At 41.0% G+C, this 18,774-nt stretch overlaps 1 protein-coding gene across 1 annotated transcript in view; it reads left to right on the top strand.

Moving 5' to 3' along the window:
* The window catches only part of lrmda (leucine rich melanocyte differentiation associated), a 220,154-nt gene that overhangs the window by 131,512 nt on the left and 69,868 nt on the right, over positions 1-18,774 (top strand). Inside the window, exons 4-6 of the mRNA XM_088304918.1 lie at positions 7,612-7,738; positions 9,994-10,133; positions 14,361-14,487. Coding sequence (XP_088161044.1) covers positions 7,612-7,738; positions 9,994-10,133; positions 14,361-14,487 — 394 coding nt within the window. The remainder of the gene's footprint in view (positions 1-7,611; positions 7,739-9,993; positions 10,134-14,360; positions 14,488-18,774) is intronic.

Genomic DNA, 18,774 nt, shown 5'->3' on the forward strand with positions numbered 1-18,774 from the left:
CCTTATGTACTCTTAATGATTTGCATTGCCATTAATAGTCATTTGCAGCTGCCTACAGTAAGAACGAGACGTATAATCCCCTTGCCATGTGTGAAGTGACACGCATTCACCAGGAAGGGGTGATGTCCTGGATGTGTGATTTTTAAATGACTGCCACCTGAGGCCTGGCACGCCAATGAAGGAGGAGTGCCACACTGAGAAGTCTCCGGGTGAGAAAGTGCGAGCTGTGTTGTAAGGAGGGAGATGGGTGTCAGATAATGGCGTGTCTAATTCGCCGTCGCCGTCAGGGATGCGCGTACGGAGAGGCGGAAAAGGCCGGCGGGAAGAGACCTGACTGGATGTGTGTGGAGGTGGGAGCGGGGATGTTTTTTGGGAAGGTTTGAGAGGTTGCCTTGAATTAATTAGCTTTACGGATCTCATTTGGTTTCGTTAATCCAAAAATGTTTTGATGCTGTATTTTTGGTTTATTTTGATGTTTATTTGTATCTTTGTTGTCGGTTTGGGTATGGATATATAGCCATCAGAATTGGTATATTAATGCAAAAATCAGAATGTCCTTGTCATGATTATGCCCATTTTCTTGCATTATAATAACTCATTCAGGACCAGCCGAGTAAAACAAGAATGAATTTTTTACGTCTTTAGCCGTCAATGGTAGTCAACGAGTTCATTGTTTTCATTCATTTCCATTTTGATATCACCATCTGATTTATTGATTATCCATTAGAGTGAAACAGTTAAACATGTCCCTTTAACTCAGTTTATAATAATATTTTTTATTGTCTATGAATCCCACCAGATTGCGATAAGCATTACTTTGTCTAAATGAAGCGCCTGAATTCACTTGACCATAGTTCCTCGGCACCGACATGCCACAAAATGGCAGCAAAGCAATTCATAGTGCTCTGGCCTGAGCACAAAATTAGCAAATTGATGTTTCAGTGAAAAACGCTTCCAAAGAAATCTGTAAAAATGTGCGTTAGCAAATGCCAAAATGCGTTCACGCAAGTTTTCACTGTATGGTATATTTCCATGTCAGTGCGGCAGTCAAGTGGTCCGCACTTCTAACAGTTTTGTGGGTCAAGTTTGAATCTCAACTGCAGCCTTATTCATTTGACATGTTCTCACCATCTTTTCGAAATTGGTGCGAATGTGAGTTTGAGCAGTTGTTCGTCTCTATGTCCGGTGATTTGCAACGTGTACCCCTCCTCTCGCCCAAAGTCAGTTATCGTCTTCTGCTCAACCTAATTCGACTGAGGACAAGTGCTATTGAACGGCTCGTCAATTATTCGTATACTGAAGCCATTGAGGCACGCTGTCGTGCACTGCTCGGCTGCAACAAATAAAAGTGTTGCTTCACTCTCCATTAGCTTGTGACCTGAAAAATAACATCATTCCACCATCACAGGAGTACTTGGGAAAAAAGAAGTTTACAACTTTCTGAGATTTTTCCCCATTGTATTAAATTGCATTTAAAAATTTAATATTTGTAAATATGCAGGCATATTTGTGATCGCATTCCAGCTCTTTTGAATGATGTACTCTGTAGCGGCGCCAAGTAATGAAATAAAAACATACAGCCCATCTGAATATTTCTCGACTATTTCAGGCTGAATTGCTCTCCCCTCTGCCTGGCCACATTCAGCTCTTTATTAAGTTTATTAAAGGCCGCCGCATTCCGCTTTGCCCAAGTCCACTCCCGTCTCCCATTCATTACGCTACCTTATCCTGGCAGGCAATCTCAAGTGCGCTCTGAATAGTCCATTATGCACATATGAAGGCCATGGTGGCACCGCTATTGGTCAATTCATCAAACGTTTATCTGTTGCCCTCTGAACGAGACCTCGGTTTTTACTGTCAGACTTCAGCGATGGTCTCTCCCTTGGAGCTCACGTTTCAAAAGCGCCACTACCATCTGTTTATGTTTATGCGCCTCCCACCTGCTACTGGGGTAGTCCATTACAAAAGGGGAGTGGGGGGGGGGGGCAATACCACAATCCCTATAACACCAATTGTGCGTGCTTACTTGTATTGGCCATGTTCATGAAGAAGAAGAAAGAAGAATGAGACAAGAAGAAGTAGATGAATAAGACCATAATCAGCCCATAATAACCAGATTTCCATTTTTATGAATAAGGCCGGAGGGTCAAGGCCGGAACGGTACAGAGATCACGGCCGGAGGGCAGGGGGGACTGACCGTCAGAGAAGGGTCAAGTGCCCAGCTCTGCCATTTACGATACAATACATCTTTATTTCTATAACGCTTTCACAACGACAGCCACGTTGCAAATAATAATAAATAATTGTCACTTGATTACGTATATTTTATTTATGCTACATTTATTTACATTCATATGAAATATTTATTTCAGGGAAGACTATCGGTGGAAAATATGAGGGCACTGTACAGGCAATTGGAGAATGTGGTGTAAAATACCACGACGCCAAAAAGCCCAGCAAAGTGGAGACTGCGGAGTACAAAACAGCAGGGCCCGGATTCAAGACCTTGTTTCTTTTTGTAAGACCCTGTCTCCTTTGGTGCTTTTCACCCCGAATAGTGACATTGCTAAATGACAGCTTTAATGGGCACTGTGAAAGCCAACATGTTCTACAGCTCCATGCAGCCCTCACCAAAAAGGTCACGTATGATTCCTTTTGGCAGCAGCCATGAGAAAAAAGTCGGCTTTAAGCATGTAAACCAGCCAAAGCTGCCTCCCGCCATTTTTCCTCACCGCCGTGCCTGAGGATATATGACATGACGCCGCACGGAGCGCAACATTGGCAGCCGTGACTGACATTTCAGCCAATAACGGTCGAGGGTTTTCTTGGCACGCTTGTCAGCGGTGGTTTATCAATCACTATGTCTGCGTTAGTATCCGTCCAATCGATCGGACGCTCGATGGCTGCACTGTCCTTGTCTACTTTATCTTCATCATCTTCATGCTGTCGCCGCGCTGACACTTTGTTCCGGATGAATATTTCTATTGTTGTTGTCGCTGCGACTTGAGTCGAGGATTATGCACACTGTGCACATGTGATGTATGAGGCTGAGTTCCACGTGCAAAGTGGTGGTCGTTAGCGTAACGGATTAGCTGTGATAGTCAGGTGGATGATAATTACCTTAACAAGAGAATGATTCATCACCTCACCTCATTAAAAGCAAAACACAATAACAGCTCCTACATATCATAAATCCAATTACTTAGCATATTCAATGAATACGATCGTTATTATTTCTGGGGTTCTTCATTAATTAGCCACCAATTCAGAGAGATCCAATGCAGAGCTGTACCAAAAGATAAAATGGTTAGTTTGGAGCAGTACTTAACGGTATTGTGGATGTAGGTTGTAATATTTTGTTCCACTCGCAACAAGCTAATTATGGCATACCAAATTAAGATGCAGTGACAATGATGTAAATAACGTTACCAAAGTTAAATGTGCTGTGAGATGACTTTGCATTTTTTGTTTCAGAGCACTCTGACTTTTTCCCCATTTTTAACTCATTCAATCAATAAAACATACATACACCTTTTTAAAAACGTAGTTCTCGCCTCCCAAAGACGTATTTGTACGTCTTTGCCTTTTTTTTTTTCCGCGTCTTAGCTCCGTGTTTTTATAGCATTAGTCAGCATCAGTCAAAATCCAGAAGCTTGAGGGCTTTCCTCTTGTGAAAATGGTTAACTCTTCACTACCATTGACGGATATAGACGCCAATATTACATTCATTTTATCTAGGCATGTAGTGTAATGAGTTAGTTTGTTAACAGCGAGAAAAGCTCATTTGATTACTTTTTACTGTATCGCTTGAACTTTGCACTCTTTCCAAGATGTGCAGTCGAATAAGTAAAGGGGGGGAAAAAAATAAAATAATGAGCGCACCAATGGGAAATGCACAGTGAAAGCTGGCAGGCGTTCTACTGCTTCAATCTTGGCGCTGTGGTTAATGCTGGATGGGACTCAGTGGCTGCTTGCTCCCCTGGCTGTGAATTTAACTGATTAAATCAGCCAGTGCACGCAGCGGCGGTGACATGAAAACAACAATTAATAAGGCACCCCCCTGTGTCATGCGGCTCCCTTTAACCAAGCAGCTAATAACATAACCCACAGGATTGCAGCAGCACACAAACACGCGCACGCACACACATTTACAGGTGGCAAAAGTTGGAGAGTGGCAAACAAAATTATGTTTTTGCAGTGCGCTGCCAAACTACACATTAACGCCAATTACACTTGCAGATTAATTGCATGTTTTTGAGAAGTGTACGTCAAGTCATAGGACAGTAGGTGCACTGTGCTGTGAAATTCACTTCTGCCATGAAAAACTGACCCAAGGAAGCTATAGGTGTTATACAACTTGGACATACTAAATTATATATTTTGGGGGTCTAAATTCCGTTTCAGGGTGCCGAAAATGATCGCTGGTGATGATAGCAATTTTGATTCATTTTATTTTTTTTATTTTCTATCATTCTTTTCTAAGATGATAGAGCGGTCTTGCTTGGAAAGCACACTGTTTACAATTTCCAAGCTGATTAGTTTTCACACGATAATGCATGTCCTGTGATACTACTAGTTAGCGTTAGCATCCATGTAGCGCTTTAGAATCAGGTTTAATTAAGTGGAAGTGTGACCACAAATAAATGTTGCAGCTAGATTTCTTATTTAAAACACACTTTTACCGTGTTCATTTGTTCTCTAACTGCTGGCGCTAATTTGCTAGTGGCTATTACGGCCAATCCTTGTACAGTGGGGGAATGTTTCTTAATTGTAAAAAGTTACATCTACTGATTTATCAATAATCCAATTTAGCATTTGAACTACAACATTGATTTATATGACTTGTCTTATTTTTCCGAATTATTGTTTAACATTATAATTGACAAATACATTTGTGCCTTGAGATACGAGTGACCCGAATCTTGCAATTGTTTGTTTTCACTTGACTTATGAACTGAACTCGCTTCACAATACGCAGTACTTTGGCAAATAGTGAGCAATTCTTCAAAAAAGAGGATTCAAGCTTTTTATTGCCACTTGAAGGTTACTGTCCAACTAAACGGCAAACAAAAACAACTAAAACTAGCATGGAGGTTTGCTTTTAGTCCGCTAGCTAAAATGCTAATGCTAACACAATGAGAAACACTTTTAAGTTTAAGCAACACATTTAGACATTCAGTACTCACAGTCATATATTCTTCATCCTCTGCAAGGAACTGAGAAAGATGAGCAGACGGACGACCATGTACGGTATATCCGTCTGTCTGTCTTTATATCCGCCATGAGGCGGGCAGCAGCAGCACAATGGCCATTCAACAGATGCAAAGTGCAGGAAAAAAATATTTTTTTAATTCTATTTAATTATGTCATTACTGCATGTTTTATAAAGTACATTATAGAGTGCTATTTTTCCCCTTAAAACTCATTTTACCCTTTTCAATGTGAAAGCGTTGTTGTTTTATTCATGTGCCAATGGCTAGGTGCTTTATGATTGATATTGCAACTGGTGCTCGGTTCCTCGTGTTGCCGAGCAGCACCATATAGCATAAAAACAGCACATCTGCGTGCACATCCATCTTACTTGTGTGTTAGTCACAAGCGATAAGAGCTTGTCTGCCAACAGCAACAGCAGCTATAGGTGCTGTCAGTCGCCGCTGCGTGTTTAAAAGTGTGTGTCTGTTTGTGTGCAAAAGTGTATCGACGCTTTTTGAAACGAGGCATCAATCCGTCTCGCTCGCAGTCAGCAGCGACTTGCTGATTTGTTCATTTCCGTGTGAGATGGTGGCAATTTTTGTTGAGGTTTTTTTTTTTTTTCCCCCTCTTTGGAGTTTCATATTGCAGCCGATTGTGTACTGGGTGTCAGCTCAAACTCAAAAGGAGGGCTGTTGAAGAGGATTTTTGTAGGAATAGAAATATTCACAGCGGCATGCCAACAGTATTTGATTTTTCTAAAGCTTAATTCAGAGTGATCACATTTTATGTTTTACTACTTGAACTCTCAACATGTGCCAACCATTCTATCTCCTCCATCAGTTTTGACATAGTGCTAACTTTGTGTAGTTGATGTAAAATCCGAAATAGTTCAGTCTGCAAAGAAAATAAACATTTTTCATCTTTGGATCCAGACCCAGAAGATTCTCATCGAAATGTCTAATTTGCATCCTTGTAATGCATTCTGTGTTGTTTTCAATTGAAATTACTATTTAGAAACACTAATTGCATTTATGATGACAGGATTGTTGCTGTCCAATAAAAATAATGTATCTCCAAATTTTTGAAGATTTTAGACATCTAATTTTATTGAAGTTTTAAACTATGAGAATTTGGAGATGGAGGCTTTTTTTTTTTAGCGCGACTGTGGCTTTACTATAATTAATAAATAAATAAATTAAAAATAATAATACATTTTCGGAAATGAATCCCATGAGGGAAATAAAAATAATAATAATTCAGAATCTAATTAGAGTGACTGAATGAATGAGGGTGAAACGGCATGTCCTTAAAATTTTACTTTAAGTTGCCAAATGTGGTTGCTCGCCTCTTCAACGGCTCTTATCTGACGTCTTTATCAGTGGTTCCCTACCGAAAGTGGAACATAACATTTCAAAAGGTGCGATTATTTTGTTTCTTTTTTGCTCCTATTTATATCAAGAGAACCTTTTCTATTTTCAAATGACTCTTGTTGTGGGCTTGCCTGGACATATTAAAAGCTTACAAGAGCAATTGATGATGTCCAGCGATACACGTCGCATTCCTCATTGTCCGAATGTCGATCGCCCTCCTCACTGTGCCTTTGCGTAAGCGATGTCAGAGAACCTAGAGACTTACTTTTGTAAAACAGAAGCTTCGATGACTGCCGTTATTGATGTACTTGATGAATGAAAATGCCATTCGAAATGCTCTTTGGATCGCAAAATCTATTGAGAGGTTGCATGCCTGCGTCTGATTTAAATGCCAATAAAGTCACCTAGGACACGTCCGCGCAAGTGTTGAAGGATTGGCCAGCACACACTGCCATTGTGCTCCTTTTACAGCTTGAACTTTGCACGCTCCTAATATTACTCCTGACACCACCCTTCATCATTTTTATGATAAGGCTGTGCGAATGCGCGAGGGAGGGGCTCGCCCCGGCCGGAGGAAAATGTGCACTGTCTCTTTAAAGCTTGTGAAGCCTCTGAAGAGAAAAAGTTTGCCGTCCATTCCATGCGCGATGGCGAGCGTGTTCCGCTTCCTGTGTGAAAATGATGGATGACAAGTTAAATTTGTGTCTGGGGAGTGAAGGTGAACTGTGACAGAGTGATTTGTCTTGGGAATGGAGGGTTGGGGTCAGGCGAAACTGGGCGCCTCAAGGCACAAGACATTGACAAATTCATCCTGCCCGCCGCATTTCTGAAGCCTTTTGTTTTGAATCCTGGCTACTCACAAGTGACCCCCATCCCTCATCCTGCCAGCCTCTGAAGGATGCCTCGCCATGCCAGGGGGAGCTCAGCGCCACTAATTCTTGTCATTCACCCCCCTCTGCACTGACAGGCCCGGACATAAACTCTTTCAGCATGTGAAATATTTATCTGCGACCGTAACCCGTCTTTTCCTCTGGCCTTATCATTGCAGGTCTCTGGCAGGCCTCAAAACGTTCACTGAGCTGGAAGAGCTGGTCGTCGACAACAATCTGCTTGGGAATGACCTCCGGTTGCCCAGGTTACCTAATCTGCACACCTTGACGCTCAATAAGAATAAAATATCCTTTCAAGCAAATACTCTCTTCGCTGTAAAAAAAAAAAAAATGCCGACGTCGTCATCGTTGGTTGCTTTTGTTTTCTTGAGGAAAGGCTTTTTAGTGGCTTTGAGTGTGGAGGAGCTCCACTGAGGAGCCGTTTCTGAGCCACAGGGACCTCTAGTGGAGTCACATTTCAAGTCAACAACAACATGCAGTACTAGCAAAGTGTTGAATCGAGTAATGAGATTATTTCTTCGGCTCGCATATTTTTTTTTTTAAATTGAGGGGAAAAAAAACTTTTCAAATTATTTTCTGCTGCAGATGAATGATTTGTACTGTTACACTTAAATTCCAATTCGGTATTTTTGGGGGGGTGTCAATTAACATTAACACCGCCAATTATGTTGTTTTTTTCCGAACCCGTTGGCATCTTGAATTGTTTTAATGCAGACAAACTCGTTATTTTATGTTTGATCACGAATTAGGAATTTACAAATGAATTAACCAATATTTTAGCCAACTGATTGAGGTTCTCTGAGAAGTAAAAACCTAATCAAGCCTCACATTTAACCACGAACACTTGTTTTATTTTGTAAAATGCAAATAATTTCACATATTAAGTCATTCACTACGAGCCGAGTAATGAAAATGGATCGTTGACGTCTTTAGCCGTCAATGGTAGTTTATGAGTCCCAAAAAAAAAAAATATATTTTTGTTTTGAATACACAAAGCTATAAAAGCGGCCCGGTGCAGTCTTTGCACATTCGATGATTTATAATTAGCAACAACCGAAATGACTTTTCATGCATGCAAGACCCCACAGAATGGATTCAAAATGACTAAGAACACAGTAACGTATTTAAGAAGCAGCACTGGTGTACAATTTTGGGTGGCGCTTGACGTGTAGAAACCCTCACATTCCCTGCATACAGTAAAAGTATAATTATCTTGAATTACCGTGTTGTCGCCGCCTGATGTTTGAGTTACGTACCTGGACAAATGCAAACACTGTGATATGTGAAATGGATGGCTTGAAAACACAGCGCTTCCCAAATGTAGAAGCCCAACACACCCAATGCGAGCTTCATACCGCAGTTGCCCTAAACGAAAAGCATAAATCGGCTTTTATGTTTCTGTATTGGTTAAGATACTACTATGTAGAAGCTCTAGAAGTACAAAAATATATTTCCAATTGAAATATTAGTCCTATGTCTGAATTTCCAGATTAACAGTTTAAAATTGCAGTAAAGCATTTTATTATTTCTAGATTAAACATACTTTTTAAAAATATCTGCGGAATAATGATGAATGTGATTTATTATTTTGGGCAAGATGATCATGTTTATTATTTTAATATTTGTAATTTCTAGACAGAACACAGCGCAGTAGTGTTTATATTCTCTGGTTTGTGAACCAATCCATCCATTTTATGTACTTCGGTAGGTAATGTTTTCCCGTTTTTTTACTAGGTGGCTGTGTTGTAAATGTATGCTGAGTTTCTGCGGTAAAGGAGAAGTCAGCCACCCTAAAGGCGAGGCGTCGACAAAATAAAAAGCTGTTAATGATCATGTCAAAAATATGTTAACTTCCCTTCTCGGTTTCCCAACCGTTTGGGCAACGTGTCCTCTTTTCACTCGGCTTCCTCAGACCCCACCGGAGGCTCACCCTCTCACTTACATGAACACACATGCACACTCTTTCCAGAGTCAACATTAAAATGTGGGGCGTCTGGGACCGTGCGCCGACTTGGGTTGTGAAGTGGCGGCCACATGCTAATAGGCCAATTATGTACATCCTGTCGTGGCGCGCTGCCATTTTATAGCTCGAGCGCAGCATTAGCGCCGTTGTATTTTGACACTTTCGGGGCTCAATTTTCCAAGTGAATGTATTAGTGATGAATGTGCCTGCTTTAGGGGCTGTTTGTTTTTTTGTGTTTTTTTTTCACGATTGGCAAAAAGTTTTCCACGGTGCAGCTCTGGGAAGCACGGACTGTTTGAACCACAGGGCATCCATCATGTTGTCACGATTCCGCAGCCGGCCACCTAGGAAATGAAAGAGATGAAGAGAAAAGCAGCCAAATTGTGTCACTACTTCGCCAAAGCCTGCACCTTAAATTGGCCCTGTGTTGCACAAAGCTGGTGACTAGCTCCTTTGAGTACCGCCGTACGGGTGACAGTGACGTGTTCGTGGGCCGACAGGGCCGAGAACAGCGCTGTGGGTAGTAAATGCTAATGTAATTAACAGCGCTAGGTCCTTGACATCCGCCCTTTGACACCTGACTGATATTGAGGCCCTGCTGGAGCACTTGGCTGACGTGACCCCGTCGCTGGAGTACCTCAGCTTGCTGGGCAATGAGGCCTGCCCCAACCAGCTGGTCAGCCTAGATAAAGATGAGGATGACTACCAGAGATACAGGTCAGTTCTGCAAAACCATTCAACCGATATCATTACATGACACCTTTATTTTATCGTAGCAATACTGTATAATACTGTAATGTGGAAATGCAGGTGAATTGGTAAACAAATTAATCATCTTTTTTTTTGCGGCTATCACAAAAAAAAAAGGGCCTGGATGAACTGAACGTTTTGATAGTGGAATGGTTGAAATCAGATTGAAAAAAATCTAGACGGATGAGGTCAATTTGCAAAAGGTTGCCTTTAATTCATTTACTGCCATTGACGACTAAAGACGACGAAGATCCATTTTTTTTTTTACTCAGCTACTAATGAATGAGTTAATTTGGGAATGTTGCCATGGGAAATGTTAAATGCTGTAAAAAATAATGAAAAAAAATACAATATAAATTATATCATATTAAAATGATAAAATATTAATATACATATATAAAATATAAAATAAATGTGTTTTATATATATGAAAAGTAATTGTAATTTAGAAAATGTCTCAATTTATAGTAATTTATTTAGGATTTTTTAAATTTTTTTTAGGAAAATGGGATTTGTGAGAGTATAAAAAAGGTTTTCTGAGCTGAATATTTTGATGCAATGATTTGAGTTAGTTGAAAAATTCTGTAGTTTTCAAATGACGAAAATTGCAAAATAATGAAAATCATTGAACGCAGATGTGACGGTGTGAATGTTCTTCACACATTTACAGTTTAATTAAAATGAAATACACGGTTTATATGGAATGTCATGCCACTAAAAAGTATTTAAACAAACGGCGTGTATGTTGAACCCTTTAAATGAGGAAAAATGTGGCTGCTTCAAAGCAAGTGTAAAACCCTTGCTTGCTGGTTCATTTTATTGAAACGTAACGTCAATAAATGAGTCTAATGACATATAATGTTTTTGCCTTTAGCATTTACTGTACATCCATTTTCTTCTTTGGCTTCTAACTGTGTTTCATAACTTAAACACTTATTCACATTATAAAACTTTGTACCCTCTATTGACCCGAAAATGGTGGACCTGTCCAAACACTTCTGTTGTTGTGATATCACATGCGTGTACGCTAACTTGACTGTTCAGATTTATGTGTTGTGATGGTAGAAAGATTTCCGCCCTCAAAAATGATTTCTTTTTAAGACTTATGATAACATAAATACATTAGTATAATGACACATAATTTCTAAGCATGTATATTCACGTCCATGTTTTTATCTGTCCATATAAAGTTACTGGAAACTCATCAAACATTTGTTACTAGGGAAGATGTTTTAATAAAGTATTTTATAATAATTGGTTATGGGATAACTTGCCCCGACATGGTGTAGCATCTATGCTAGCAAACCGCCTCACCCTAAAACAATGTTGTCTGGTACAGATAAAGCACATTTTATTGATTCTAGCACCGCACATGAACTAATTTCTTGTTTTTGTTGCTTTAATTTCAAGTTAGCTAAATACGAGAAACTCAACAGACATTTGTTACAAGATCGAGATTGAGTTACTGAAACAAGAACAAGCATAAGCATTAGCAACTATGCTAACGTTACATTCAGATTTGTATGTGGTGCTTGGACATAGTTTGTCGCATGCTATTTAATTTCAAGAGCTAGTTGGTGACTATATGTTCTGTTAGCATGGATGTAGCATCCATTTGAAGTTAGCTAGGTACTGTAACATATTTTGAATTAATACAAGGCTAATTTCGCTATATAAAGGACTGTGCCCTCTTTATGGGGTATCTCAGGAAAAAATTTGAACTTGTGAATGTGTCCCGAATAACCCCAAATAACCTCAAAAGAACTTGGTCATGAAAGCATCTTTGTAAAGCCACAACGCTATTTCGCACCCATGTTGTGTAGCTTTTTGTAAGTCACGTATTTGATGATGTCCTGTTCCCGCCAAACATTTCACAAGCAAACTGTAGATCCGACCGCATCGTTCTAAAAGCTTTGTCACGCGGCCCCTCTCTACACTCCAGTTTGCAAAATGGATTTCATGTGTGACTACTCCCCGCCACAAATGAGTGTTTACTAGCCTGCCTTAGCGCGGCAGCCGATGCATTAAACATCAAGCCGGGCCCCGAGCCATGCAATATGACCACCATTTGTCAGGGTCCTTTACGTGAAATGTGATAAAAGGCGAAAAGCATACTCTCTTTTGTCTGTTTTAGCCCTAAGTGCTTGTTTCTGACTCTGTGTTGCCTATTAATCATTTAGCACCCATGCCTTTCTTGAATAATATTTCACCTCCCTTTTTGTCTCCCTTTCACTTTCCCGAGCCTGCTCACTTTTCCACCGCGCATGCTTATCGCACTGGTGAGGAAAGCCGCTCGCGTCTGAGTGACAGCGTCTACGCTCGTGTAATGTAATATTCATAATGTGTCACATAGTCAAACATCAATTTGAGCGCGATGCAGATTCCATGTCTGACAAGGTTAGGCTGTGTGCAGGTCATGACAGCACTGGGCCTTGGGCAATAAATAGCCGGGCCCGTGCCTCGGGAGCTCACGGTCTCTCAAGTGGAGGGTGTGGTGACTCCGTCCAACAATTAGTGCGATGACATAGAAATGTACAATTCATCCCCACTGCAGTGGTCAACGGGGCGGTTAAACCTTCTCCTCTTCATAACTGACCGTCCCAAGTGGCCATTTGTGGTACTGCAGTAACATTTGCGAATTGCCGTTGTCACAAAATAATGGACTTCATCCCATTGGGATTTTGTGATGAAGTGCTGCTTCCATGAGTGAAAATACAATCGATGGTTTCATTACTCTGCATTGGCAGAGATGGCAGTGTGAGCCGTTGCTCATTTACATAAGATAGCACTACCCCCTAAAATTGGGGAGATGCAGTGGGACTCAAAATAGGGGGTCTAAATTTATTCTTATGGGTTAGAGTTACTCTGTGAAAATTTGGACTGGTTTTGTGACAAAATGAAGGACTTTTTCAATAAGAATTTACATTTGTAGTTTAATTCTAAATCAGTATGCTCAATTAAAATTCTGTTGAAAAGTATTAGCTGTAATCTGGAAACTTGGAAAAAAAAAACGGAATGTAAATTTTGAAAAAAGGGATTTGTCTTTGTTGGAATTTGAACTATTCCGAAGGGATTGAGGATTACTGAGATAATGCGAAGACGATCGGTGACATCACTGGTATGTGCTAACTCGGACAAAATTTAGTCTATCTAATAATTTCATCCAATATTTCTATGTTGTATTTTGCCTTATTAAGCCCACATAAAGCATTTATAAATAAATAGTTAAAATGTGAAATAAAGGTCAGGAAAACAACTGGATTTGTTTCCATCATGTTTTCTGCCTTTTCCTATCAGAAAAGAACTTGACAAGTGTCAGTCACGTGAGAATCCCGAAAAGCCTTCTAATCACTGTCTGGCCTCCCGATGATCAAAACGTTGACACAAACTTTGCCATCTCCCCCTTCATCCCAATCGCCATCATCTCACCCCCCCGTGCCCATACGCTGTGTCCTCGCCCAGCTGCCACTTGGTTGCTTGCACGCGTGTCCTTTTTTGGTCGTGACACACCGCTTCCCTCTCTCGCTCTCTGCCAGCCTGTGAAAGGACGTGTTGTCATCGATGTATTCCCACCATTATCTTTTGACGTTTCTCCCCGACTCGCCCATCCCCCCCCCCCCGCCCCAATGAAAGCCGGAGTGTGTCTGAAAGCCGGGAGAGATGCTGTGATGCTGCCAGAATGACAGCTCTGGCAGACGGGCAAGCGTCTCCTTTCATGCTATTTATATGTCCGACTTCTTCTCATCACCTTTGAAGGTTATATTACCTTCAAGGAAACATCATTAGCGTTAATTCGGCGTCGTCTTTATAGCTGAGTAAACAAATCTTTTGTGGATGTGTGCATTTTAATACAACTTGGTTTCACGTTTGTACCGCTGTTTATACTATTTTACCCGTATGAAAAGTCATGCACTCCATTAAGTCATAAAATACTGTTTTTAAAATCACAACAACTCACACAAACTAATAATTAAAAATAGATTTTATGTAATTCCTTTCGCTACATATTAACATATTAATTATCATAATAATATTGTCACTATATATATATATATATATATACACACACACACACTATACAGCACAGCGTGTGTGCCATGTTAGTGGAGTAACTCGGCATGACTTGCATTTTTGTTAGGACTAAGCCTTTTAATTGACCCCCCCCCACCCCCTTCTCCGTTCCCCCCTCCACAGGTATTTTGTTCTGCACAAGCTCCCACAGCTGAAGTTTCTGGACACCAGGAAAGTTACGAGAAAAGAAGCAATAGAGGCCCAAACGAGAGGAGCATTCATGAAGGTGGTCAAGCCCAAGTCAGACGCTGTAAGTTTTTGACTATTTCCCTTTTTTTTTTTTTGTTCCGTTTTACACCTCGTTTTGCCTCTCCTCTATTGTTTTGCAATTTTTTTTTCTCCTTCCCTAAACACTTGAGTGTCAGTGTCCGATTAGAGAGGTCCTCTTACCGTGCCCTCACTTAGAGAGTGTGTGCGTGTGGGTGTGTGTGTGTGTGTGTGGGGTGTGTGCGTGTAACAGAGTGTGACCACGGGCTGACCTGATTCCGTATGCATGAGCCCAGATCAAAGACGACGGGCGGCTGTCCGGTCGTGCTTGTGTCGGCGAGCGTGACATGGCTGCCGATTGGAGTGACAGCTCACGTACACGCCGCTCGCCATCGCTTAATTATCCCCTTCGCCCCCCCCAACTCTTGTTTTGGGCCACACAGACTAATTAGAGCCGGGGATAAAACTGACTTCAAACCCCCGCTTTCACTCTTACTTGCCCTCTTCTGCCTCTTTGATAATGCAGTGCGAATGATCATGCCTCGCCTTGATTTGATCGCATGTAATTGTGAGGTCATGAAATATTTAGCTGCGCTTTGTCGTCTTAAGGTCTCAGGGGCTCTGCCAGTGAGCCTGGAAGGTAAAAAAAAAAAAAAAAAAAAAAAGGATCCACGGTAGGTGTATCAGAAGCACGGGGGAGTTTAAAAGTGCACGGGGAAAGGGAAAAAAAAAATCTTTCAGGCAGTCAGCAGGGACGGTGTCATCTTTTGGCGTCGTTACGCTTCCCTCTTGATATCTCATGAAACACAGAAATAATTTAACCTCGGCGTGGCGTGTTTGCTAGATGGAAGAAAGTGGAATGAAAACCGTGTTCACCCACTTTATATAAAGAGAAACCAGGGACCTCTACAGTGATTTTGGCAGGCTGGAGTCACTTTATGAGATTTTATTTACATAGCTTGTCAGCGCGGGAGAAATGTTTGGCTGGGAGACGAAAGCCGAGATAATTACTGATTCTAGCTGACATGACGTGCGTGTCTTTGTGTCTTGGCGTCTTTGAACAAGCTGTATATGATTATTTATTCTTTATGCAAAGTAAAAGGTTACGGCTTTGATGAAGACGCATCGACTTCCCACTGCACTCCCACTTTTTTTTTTCCCGCGCCGGGAATATATTTATATATATATTTTTAAATTGTGTTCTCGCTGTTCCTCATTAGTCAAGTCTACAGCAAATGTGCGGCCACACTCGCCGTCTGGGCCGAGGGACGTGGGCGCAGCCTTTCCGTACCATTTGTCTTGAGCGAGATGAGATGTGATGTGTCAACTTTTCGCCGACTCGATGAGCCATGAGTACCTCCCAGCCCTCATTGTCCACATCATCGGTGTGATTTGTGAGCTCGCCGATGGTGCCGGCGACCAATTAACAACGAGCGAGCAGGGGAGCGGCCTCCGACGAGGGCATAATTAGATACTTGTTTGCTTTTTTTTTTTTTGCGCCTCTTGAAGCGGGATGCTTCTCATCGCCGTACACCGTGTGTGCAATTTGCCTCGTTACAGAGGATCATAATTAGCTGTCTGGATTGTGTTAAGCGGTAAGTGTTGAGAGAGGAAGCGAGAGAGAGAGAGAGAAATTCACCAGCAGCATTGATGTGACTTAAAAGGTTTGTCCATGCAGGGAGGAAGTGATGGCACTTGGTTGTTTACTTGTAAACAAGCACCCTCTCCCCTCCTCATGTGAGGGGCTTCTAATTGCCTGGTGTAGCGACAAACTTGTCTGCTTGTGACTCCGCATGCTTTTCACCACTTAGATGAAGGTATATTTATTTACACTATATGATGTATACGGTCTATTTACGAGTGTATTTTCTCTATGATCTTGTACGTATCTCCAATTGCGCAGAATTATTTGTACGGACCGAGTCGGCCAACTGGTTGAGCGCCCAAGGAAAGCGGTGACAGTGTGTGTTGCTTGATGGTTGGTAAGTTGGTTGTTTGGGTATTTGATTGGTTAACTCATTCAATACCATTGACGGATAAATACGTCAAAATCCATTTTTTTTTACTGGGCTGGTTGTGAATGAGTTAATTAGTTGTTTTGGTGTGTTGTTAGTTGATTGGGTTGGGTTTGTTTGTTGAGGTCGTTGCTGTTTTGGGGTTGGTTTGTTTATTGGTTGCTTCTTTTGTACGTCTCCAAGGGGTTATGTCGTTGCTTTGTTTGTTGGTGGGTAGATTGGTTGGTTGGTTCATTTGTTGATTTATGTGTTGTGAGTTGGTTTTGTATTAGGTTAGGTAGGTTGTTGTTTGTTTGATTAGTTGGTCGATGGTTTGATGATTTTTTTTTTTTTTTAGGCCGGTTAGTCGTTTTTGGTGCGAGTTCATCCACTGCTAGTAGGTTGGAGAGTGAGTATTTGGTTAGTTACTTAGTTGGTTAGTTAGTTATTTTATTGGTAATTGTTAGTTTAAATTGGTTGTTTCGTTTATTGATTGATGGGTTGCTTGATTGTTTGTCAGTTGATTGGTTGGTTGGTTGTTTGGTTGAATTAATTGTTTGGTTATTTATTTGATGGTGTGATTATATTATAAATTGCTAGTTTGTTGGGTTGGTTATTTGGTTAGTGCTTTTGTTGGTTCGCTAATTATGTTGTCTGGTTGTTAGTTGAGATTGCTTGTTTAGTTTATCGGTTGCTGCATTGGTTGTTTTGTCTGTCTGTTGGGCGGTTATTCGGTTGATTAGCTACTTGTTTAGTTGATGATTTTGTTGGTTGGTTGTTTAGGTGTAATTTATTCATCGTTAGTTAGTTAGTTAGCTAGCTAGCTAGCTAGTTTTCTTGATGGTGAGAACTCCTACTACTAGTTTTGTCTCATTATAATGAACTTCTACATCATTGCAACCATATTATTTTTTTTATTTAATTTTGCAGGTCCACATTGTGTACTGTCTAAACTAAAACACACTCTCATTTCATTTGGTTCAAAACTCAATGACGTAGCCTCTTTCTTTTCAGTGGTTTACAATCGGAGTTGTCAAAGAACGTTTGAGAGAGACGATGACTCATACCACGGTGGACTGTGGCCAGAGTTTGAACTCCTCTTCCGCTTTTTCCACGTAACACTTAGGCATGTGGCATTGAGCGGTAACGCATGCTACCGAAAAAGTGATGGATGTCAAAGCAGATTTTTTTTTCCATATGCATTTTACTGTGCTGTACTTGCAGCGGAACTGATGTGTAAAGCAAACATTGTCATTCTCGTCATTTTAATTCTGTTTTTGCCTCATGAACTGATAAGCGGGTCAGCCTGCTATTCATTTTGCATGTTCATTAAAGATTTGATTTCTCTCAGATCAGCAAGGACAGTAGTATATTCTCATCTTTTAGAAAAAGGGTGATGAATACATGTTTTCAGGATTTTGATGATGACATTCTATCACCCAACTCAAACTAGCCTTAAAACCTTTTGCAAAGTCTTTGAAAAGAAAAGTTATCTTTCCGACCCTTTGGCGTATAATTCTTAATAACATGCTTTAAATCATGTCGAGCTATGTTATATTATACTTCTAAGTGAAAATGACAGACAAGTAATAAACAGAGATTATAAAAGAAAAAAAAAAACATACGAAGCCCGATAGAAACAAAAAAAGACGTATAGAGGACAATTGAAGTGCTCTCCAAAAGCCACAACGTTGAGCTGACTCAGGCTCGAAAATCTTTGCGCTTGTATTTTGGGAAATTGGGCGTGTTGGAATGCCATAATGTGATAATTCCCGACGAGGGCTTAGAGGTCGTGGCGATAAACCACACAGAACCCTTTGGACTCGGCTTTCGGAAAATACGTGTGGTGCTTTTTGGCTCCGTTCCTCCAACCTCACGTTGCCCGGGGCGCGCTCTCTTGCGACCAGCCGTGTCTGTTCAAACACGTACTGCGCATTCTGAACCTCCTAAAAAATAAAAAAAAACACACACCAGTTGAAAAAATAATCCAGGGCTGACTAAACTCGAACATTGAGTCCTGGCCTAACGTTTCACAGTGAGTAAAATAAGGTCATCGACAACTCTGGGACGACGTCAGCGCATTTAAAACTCTCCTCGGACGTCACTTAAATTTTCCCCTGACTTGATTTCTTAGCATGAACACACATTTTTCCTCCTGACAACCTTCTTCTGCCTATAATGTAAAACAGACTTTGCGGGTGGTTTGAGCCCTCGCCCGGGACCCACGAGGCATGGCGCGCTCAGGGTAACGCGTCTTCACGGGAATCGACTTTGACAGAGCCAGGAAAGTCCTCAAAGTTGATCTTTTCATCCCTCCGCCCCTCCACTGGAGACAC

Source organism: Idiotropiscis lumnitzeri, chromosome 9 (assembly GCF_059441095.1).
Source record: "Idiotropiscis lumnitzeri isolate Australia: NSW breed Sydney's pygmy pipehorse chromosome 9, RoL_Ilum_1.0, whole genome shotgun sequence".
Lineage (NCBI taxonomy): Eukaryota > Metazoa > Chordata > Actinopteri > Syngnathiformes > Syngnathidae > Idiotropiscis > Idiotropiscis lumnitzeri.